Source organism: Adiantum capillus-veneris, chromosome 10 (assembly GCF_014529385.1).
Source record: "Adiantum capillus-veneris isolate H3 chromosome 10, ASM1452938v2, whole genome shotgun sequence".
In the NCBI taxonomy this organism is placed as follows: domain Eukaryota; kingdom Viridiplantae; phylum Streptophyta; class Polypodiopsida; order Polypodiales; family Pteridaceae; genus Adiantum; species Adiantum capillus-veneris.
In genome coordinates this window covers 50,850,958-50,859,351 of record NC_140940.1, presented here as the reverse complement: position 1 = coordinate 50,859,351, position 8,394 = coordinate 50,850,958, and the positions used below count along the sequence as shown (strand labels likewise).

At 44.2% G+C, this 8,394-nt stretch overlaps 1 protein-coding gene across 1 annotated transcript; it reads left to right on the top strand.

Annotated features, from left to right (window-relative positions):
- Positions 1-4,284: 4,284 nt before the first annotated feature.
- Positions 4,285-8,193, top strand: LOC147448817 (uncharacterized). Its single transcript, XM_086521280.1, has one exon. It carries the CDS (start codon positions 5,101-5,103, stop codon positions 6,478-6,480), a length of 1,380 nt encoding a protein of 459 aa, XP_086377406.1. The 5' UTR covers positions 4,285-5,100; the 3' UTR covers positions 6,481-8,193.
- The last annotated feature ends 201 nt before the right edge of the window (positions 8,194-8,394 follow it).

Sequence of the window (8,394 nt, the reverse complement as noted above, 5' to 3'; positions counted from 1 at the left end):
TACGTCTATGAGTAGATGAGTCTAGATGCCTATTACATTCATTTACACTTTTGGCCGGCCGCCCATTTTTAGAAGCTCTTTGTATATAACTCAATTGACAAGATGTGAAAGGGCATTCTTAGAAGAGCCAACTCTTGGAGAGCAAAGAGAGCTCAAGAGAGTGTGAGGTGAGTGTGGAGAAGAAGAAGAGGAGTGGCTATGGAACTTGGAGCTTCCTCATACACATGTAGCCGACGTTTGGGGTTAATGGAAGCTAAGTCTCTCTACTTGCTCTTGTCTTTCATGCTTATGTGTGTTGTTGTTGCTTGATTAAGTCTTAATCTCCTCTTCTCTCTCAAGTTTTCCTCTTGTTGGAGCATTCTAGCTTCACATGTGTGCTAGATTAGAGTGTGTGTGTACGTGTGTTGCATGCATTGATCTAATTAGGCTTCCGTGTGTGTGCTTAATGTGTGATTAGAGTGTGTGTGCTTGAGATGAAAGCAAGGGAAGCATCAATGTCCTCATGTGTAGAGAGTTAGAGTGTAGGTTGAGTGTGTGTGTGTGTGTGTGTGTGTGTGTAGATCTAGCTTCCCAAGATTTCGCTCTTCTATTCCCATGCTTTTCCCCTCTTCCTAGAGTCCTCAAGCTATCACATTTGGTGCATCCACGCCTCCATGCACTAGCCGGGTTCGGATCCACCGGATTGACATTATGTCGGTGGGTTGAGCTCTATTCTACGACCGCCAACATTGGCGCCGTTGCCGGGGATCGAGCGCCTAAGCTAGAGGATCACCCGTGTGATGGTTTGAGTTCACTAATCTTCATTAGGTGTTTATGGTTGTAGGAATGGTGGTAGGTTTTGATTTTGGTAGCATGTAGACTAATTTTGCGGTTTTTCCCTTTTTTGACACACTAATTTCTTACTAATCTACTAACAATTGAGCTTACACATGTATGGTTGTGCCTAATTAGAGGCAAGGTGTGCATGATTTTGGGTTGAAATCGTTGATGTTTGGTTGCAAATCATGCATTTGGGATTTGGTTGCTTGTAGGTGAAAACGCCGGATCCGGAGCTTCGCGTACACACACGGTGTGTAATCGTCATTTGGACTTGGATTCAATGCGTTGATTATGGTCATGTAAGTGCTCTACGTCCCTTGTGTGCATTGGTGGTTTGGTGTTTGGGATTTAGTGCTTTGTGTGCTCTCTGAAATCCGTTTGAATGCCAATTTTTTGATGCCGGATTTGTGTGATTTGGTCATCCGTTTGTTGGTATAAGCATTGGGCATTCAATTTGTGCAATTGGACATCCGGGAAAGTGTATTTGTGCTTGCAAAAACGCTGATTTGGTTTGTGCATTCAAGTAGTCAAGCACTTAGCATTTTCTATGAAATCGTCATTTGGAAAGTATGCTTTTGATGCCATATTGAGTTGTTTTGATTGTTTATGCATTTTGGTGTTACATTTGTGTTTCCGATATGGTATCAAAGTGATTTGGAAAGTTGCACTTCTTTCGAATTTGATTTGGGTCGATTCGGGCCAAAAACGCTAAAAAACGCTCCAAGAATCTCGCATTTTGCTACCATTTGGTATGTATGATGAATTAGCGGGTGATTCTTGGTGGAATGTGTGTCTAAGTGAGCTTAAGGGGTTGCTTAATTTTCGGAAAATTTTCATTGATTTTTTGGTATTTTTAAGGTAATTTTTTGCCTCTTGAATGCCAAAAAATCAATTTATTGACCAAAAATTGATGAAAATTTAGGCAAAATTGGGTAGCCGAATCCGTCGACGTATTCTTCACGAGCCCGGGACTTTTCTATATTTTTCGGACTAAATTTCGCATTTTTCGGATATTTGTTACGCTCTTGGGCAAAAGTTTTTTTACTTTTTGGGATATTTTGAAAAAGTAAAAAAGAAAAAAACACACACACACACACGCACACACATACAAACATACATATACATACACACATACACACATCCACACACCCACACCCCCCCTCTCCCAAGGCGTTGCCCCCCTCTTTAATTCCTCCCCTCTCTTCCACTTTGTCCCCCCCCTTTTTAATATTGTACCTCCCCCCCCCTTGTCAGTTGTCCTCCTCCCCTTTTTTTTTAATATTGTACCCCCCCTTGTCAATTGTCCTCTCTTCCACTTTATCCCCCCCCTTTTTAATATAGTACCCCCCCTTGTCAGATGTCCCCCCTTTCACTTTGTCTCCCCTTTCAATTTGTGTAGTACCCCTTAGGGTAGAGGTGCCAGTAAGTAACAGGGCCCCAAAGCGGGGATGGTCCTACCCCCTGAGAACGTTTGAATATCTATTAAAGTTGAGACTCTCTTGTACCAAAAGAGAGACAGCTTAACGAGAACATGTTCGGCTGCCATTGGCGGAATCGAGAGTTTAAACCTTGTTATCTGAAATTCTTCCTTCTCACGCGGGGTGCGTCTCTCTTCTGGTACGCATTTTTGTAACACACGATTGTCGACGACGACTCGTGCTCGCACTGTCGGCCATCGCTAGGCTTGGTGCCACTGCTACAGGTAGATGAGGTAGGGCGCTACGTTTTGCACCTCTTCTCTCTGCAAACAAGGTAGCAGAGCCAGAGAATTGCTAGCATGTAGGTAGTCGTCTCTATACTGGCTCCTCTACCCTACTTCAACGCCATGTAAAAGAAACCCCCTCCTCCTTTTAATTTGTGCATAGTGCCCCCTCTTATTTCAATAAAAGTAACAAGGTGAAGATTTGACGATGGCCTTAAGAAGGCATCATTTTTTCCTCTAATAAATGATTATTAGAACACATTTGACATGTTAATGGACCTTGTGTTCATGAAAAATGTGTCTCAGCTTAATATTCTGCCGTTTTCAATTTCAAAAATGTCAATTGAGAGTAAGGGGAAAAGACAAATTTTTGCCCCAAAATAGAGAAAAATAATATAAAAACTCAAAAAATAAATCTAATTTTTAAAAAATTCCTCTTAGTAAATTCAAGAAAAGGAGTTTTATATGTCTGAAAAAATGATATTTCTCGAACACTTTAATGGAGAGAGATTAGAGAGAGAGAGAGAGAGAGAGAGAGAGAGAGAGAGAGAGAGAGAGAGAGATACACGTGTACACGCACACATGCTCATTTTCATAATAAAAATATTCAAATGAATATAATAAAGCATGAAATGACTTGAAATGTCACCTAGAAAAGTTAATGTGAGAGTGACCATTTGATGGTGAAAGAATTGTAAGGGGAAAAGGAGAATTTTTGCCCCAAAATAGAGAAAAATAATATTATTACCCAAAAAATAAATTTAATTTTTAAAAAATTTCTCTTAGTAAATTCAAGAAAAAGAGTTTTATATGTCTGAAAAAATGATATTTCTTGAACACTTTAATGGAGAGAGATTAGAGAGAGAGAGAGAGAGAGAGAGAGAGAGAGAGAGAGAGAGAGAGAGAGAGATGCATGCATACACACACATGCTCATTTTCATAATGAAAATATTCAAATGAATATAGTAAGGCATGAAATCACTTGAAATGTCACCTAGAAAAGTTAATGTGAGGGTGACGATTTGATGGTGAAAGAATTGCTAGTTTTGCTCTACCACTTCCCTATGGCCTTCTTTGCCAAAAAGACAAACCCTCAAGGCTCTACTTTCAATTCAAAAGAGAGATAGATGCTTTTTTGGCCAAGAAGGCCATAGGGAAGAGGTAGAGCAAAACGTGCAATTCTTTCACCATCAAATGGTCACCCTCACATTAACTTTTCTAGGTGACATTTCAAGTCATTTCATGCCTTACTATATTCATTTGAATATTTTCATTATGAAAATGAGCATGTGTGTGTACACGTGCATCTCTCTCTCTCTAATCTCTCTCCATTAAAGTGTTCGAGAAATATCATTTTTTCAGACATATAAAACTCTTTTTCTTTAATTTACTAAGAGAAATTTTTTAAAAATTAAATTTATTTTTTGGGTTTTTATATTATTTTTCTCTATTTTGGGGCAAAAATTCTCCTTTTCCCCTTACAATTCTTTCACCATCAAATGGTCACTCTCACATTAACTTTTCTAGGTGACATTTCATGCTTTATTATATTCATTTTAATATTTTTATTATGAAAATGAGCATGTGCGTGTACACGTGCATCTCTCTCTCTCTCTCTCTCTCTCTAATCTCTCTCCATTAAAGTGTTCGAGAAATATCATTTTTTCAGACATATAAAACTCATTTTCTTGAATTTACTAAGAGGAATTTTTTAAAAATTAGATTTATTTTTTGAGTTTTTATATTATTTTTCTCTATTTTGGGGCAAAAATTTGCCTTTTCCCTTTACTCTCAATTGACATTTTTGAAATTGAAAACGGCAGAATATTATTTTTCATGAACACAAGGTCCATTAACATGTCAAATGTGTTCTAATAATCATTTATTAGAGGAAAAAATGATGCCTTCTTGAGGCCATCTTGAAATCTTCACCTTGTTTGCCTAAGTTGCAAAAGTGAAGGGTTTGTGGCTTAGAGGCTTTCCCACCAACAAAAAAAAGAAGCGAGAGAGGAGAGAAGAGCAAGTTCCCGCGTCACGTAGTGAGAGGGAGATAGGGTGCGCGCCCATGCAGTGAGAGAGAGATAGGAGCTTTTTTCGCGCATCGACGAGAGAGAGAGGGAGGCTTCACACCTATTTGTCCACATATTCACTTGCACTCGCCTTCACTTGTATATGTGCATTCATGCGCACACACGACCACTCGCACGCGGACACATACGCATCCGCATTCGACAGCCGACACACATGCGCATTCACGCGTGCCACGTTGTACATTCGCTTCGCACACACACATTCACGCGCATCACCCCGCACATTCCGCACCGCACACCCCATTGACCCGATTGCCCGAGATTAGACATAGGAGCCCGACTAGAGACCGTGCACACGTCGAGAGTGCACTTTGCGCACACATGATGGCCATGACGAGCCAGTGCTCCGAGTATATATTGCTCACGCTAATAGGCGAGCACAGAGGCCGACCCACTTACACAGACACATAGGGATACTTTTTTGTCCAGTGTCGTGCCTCCCTTGGCCCCACACAGACATTCCAGATAGTGCGAGTCCGTCCTGGTGACATGCTAGATGGCACATTTAGAGATGATTTTTGTGCCACTTACGTGGTCGACTATTCGATTAGGCGAGAGGAGATAGAGCTAGTACATGCAGACGACTGCTTTAAGGCATTCGACAACCCTGAGCAGGTTATATTACAGCGGGTAGGTCACCGAGTGATCTATACTGATAGTGCTCAGCATCGATATCAGTTAGAGCGTCGTGCATCCAGTCGACGCCTATCCAGAGATGTTGTGACACTAGTTGGCGAGCCTAGAGACAGATGCTATGAGAGCACCGCAGGCACTGAGTTTTACTTTTTGACTTGTGGGTTGCTATATGATCCTCGACCGACCCAGCGCCCTGTTTCGAGTAGGAGTCCCTCACCTCCTCTAGACATAGTGCCACCACCCAGGACACTCAGGAGACCACCGCCAGGGTTCTCGTCACCTAGACCTGATTTGCTGCCAGGCGTTTCGAGCTACCACGATTCTAGAGCGATGCACACCTCGGCGAGTGCTAGTACTTTGCGTACCACTCATAGTGAGACCGAGAGCGAGAGCCCGCGAGCGACATATTTTAGGGAGTCTCCACCTCGACACCTTGCACCATCTAGAGACCCATCCTCGCCTCTGGTGACATATATTAGAGACCATACGAGAGAGGCGACGATGACCCCAACACCATCGTTGAGAGCACCAGAGTTCGGGCACGGTAGACTACACATTGTAGATATGAGTGCCCCTAGACCACTGACCACTACGCTTCAGGCACCGCTTGAGGCTAGAGAGACCGCAGGTAGCACGATACAGATAGAGGGTCAGATTCTATGTATCATAGGCCAATACCAGCGTGGTGTTGCCTTCTATGTTGATTTACATGACCACTTATATGTGCGGATGGCAGACCCACAGCGACCACTGTATTTACCTAGGCAGATTGTGAGAGTCTACACACAGGCCGATAGAGCAGTCCTTATTGATGAGCTTGGAGAGCAGTATCACTCGATTGAGACCCTTGACTTCAATGATATTGAGCGAGCACACCCAGACGATCGCCTAGACACGCAGACACATCCTAGGCTAGTGGAGCTTCACAGAGTTGAGCAAACCATGACCTATCTAGACGAGCTCGGTCATAGGTACATACGCTTGTCGATTGGTGGATCCAGAGATCCTTCAGCACACTTTCTTGCACATTTGATAGGAGATCCACGTGAGCGAGTTTATAGGGATACCGGCCACGGAGTGTACATTTTGACTATAGGTCTACCCTACTCCCTTCGACTTAGGCATCACGACTTATGTTTACCCACGACGGCCATGCTAGCTCCACGATTACCGGGAGCTCCGAGTCCTCCAGTCACACCAGTTGCGATATCACCTATCTTGACGAGCGAGTGACCGCATGAGAGAGAGCCGCTCAGGACACACCTATGCTTGAGCCTACACGAGAGCCTCTGAGGAGTGTTCCACGAGAGATAGCTCTAGCACTTAGCCTGCCACCACAGGTAGAGCCCCCGAGACTAGAGACTACTCAGAGCATTGTTAGGGAGCCTACACCACCTGCCGCTCTGGTCCACGAGACTTCCAGCGTGCAGCAAGAGACCTCACAGAGTCGCACATTGAGTGACCCTGGCCTAGACACAGATGAGACCATTATGCAGTTCTTGGCTACCTATGAGCATCCTTGTTTAGATTTGCCAACCTCACACTGGCCCTGAGAGATAGCTATCGAGCCAGAGCCATATGCGAGAGTCGCTCCTTCTACGAGAGAGACCGCAGAGCCGATAGCATCGATGTCCCACACTTCTAGCATGCATAGTGGTGCCATAGTCTGTGAGCCACCAAGAGAGCAGCCACCCCAGGTAGATGCCGCCTTAGTGCCATCTACGAGTGCCGATTCACGATCATATCACCCAATTGAGCGGAGACCAGCCACGAGCCGTATATTGCTAGATCAGGTTCCTAGAGACCACGTTCGAGACACCACGCCGATAGAGGTTACACCACAGATACCTGGACGTACACGGACTACAGTGACCTCTACTGACACACGATGTAGGGATACGAGACCGCCTACTAGACTTGTTTGGATACCACGTACACAGGCATCCCAGCCATGTGTAGAGTCTTCTCTAGATAGTGGTTCTGCAGCGACGAGTAGTGCCACCGAGGAGCGACCCATGATAGATCAGGCATGTAGTTTTCCACGTAGAGCTTCCCGGACCCTTCGATAGGTCTATGTTCCCCGTACTGAGATACACGCTAGATCTTTGCCTTGTGACGACACGATTGTGTTTATAGAGAGCCATCTGACCGATGACGGACTTTCACATGGTTGGCTCACATCTAGATGGTCACTTGAGGCACATGACTATTTCGAGGGACAGAGACATGTTTGGGTACCTAGGCCACTGGTGGTAGCATATTCGGTGCATACACGATCATACCCTCGCGTGAGACCTCCACGAGCTAGATGTTGCGAGATGAGACGGCCCATAGAGAGGCGAGCCCCTCCACAACAGCGAGCATGTCCTAGAGATAGATGCACACATAGACATGCTATACGAGCTCATACCGGTATCCCTATGAGAGTGCGAGCATTGTAGATCTGGCTACTGAAGAGCCTTCCCCCTAGTTTATCACACGTAGACCCTAGCACTAGCTCGAGTCAGATTTCTATTGACCATCATAGAGACATAGAGCTATGTAGGAGTGTACCAGTGATACATGAGCTTCAGAGACCTATGACCAGTGACATAGAGGCTGATGTCATCCCTATACATGATATTTTCCCTTCAGCGGAGACCACATGTACAGATCTAGGTGCTAGCCAGCCTTTGACCATTAGACATAGAGCTATCCTTTTATTTGGAGAGGGTTCTCTTATTCGTTCTAGTCGCACGCGACTTTGATTTGTATTGATTGATCATGGTGCACTAGACACATGCGCATATACCAGAGACACTTTTTCCCACTGGGTTGTTCCCTCTGGATATCTAGGTTTTTAGATCTTAGTTTAGGACTTTTATTTTGTTTTCACTATTGCTTCTTTTCCTGCTGATATGCCCCTCGAGGTATTGTGCTTTGTGTCTTACTTTTGTGCAGGAAAAAGAAGCATGAGGACTAGCTTGACATTTACTCCCGACGATTTGCACTTGGTGGGCCATCTCCATTGCTATTGGGGTCTATCGTCACATCCGGATACGAGGATCCACCCCATTACAGGTGTACTTTTTCCATGATTGCCTCTTTCTCCTCTTATCACTACATTTTCCTTGATGTGCATAAAGTGCACAACCACATGAGTTTTTG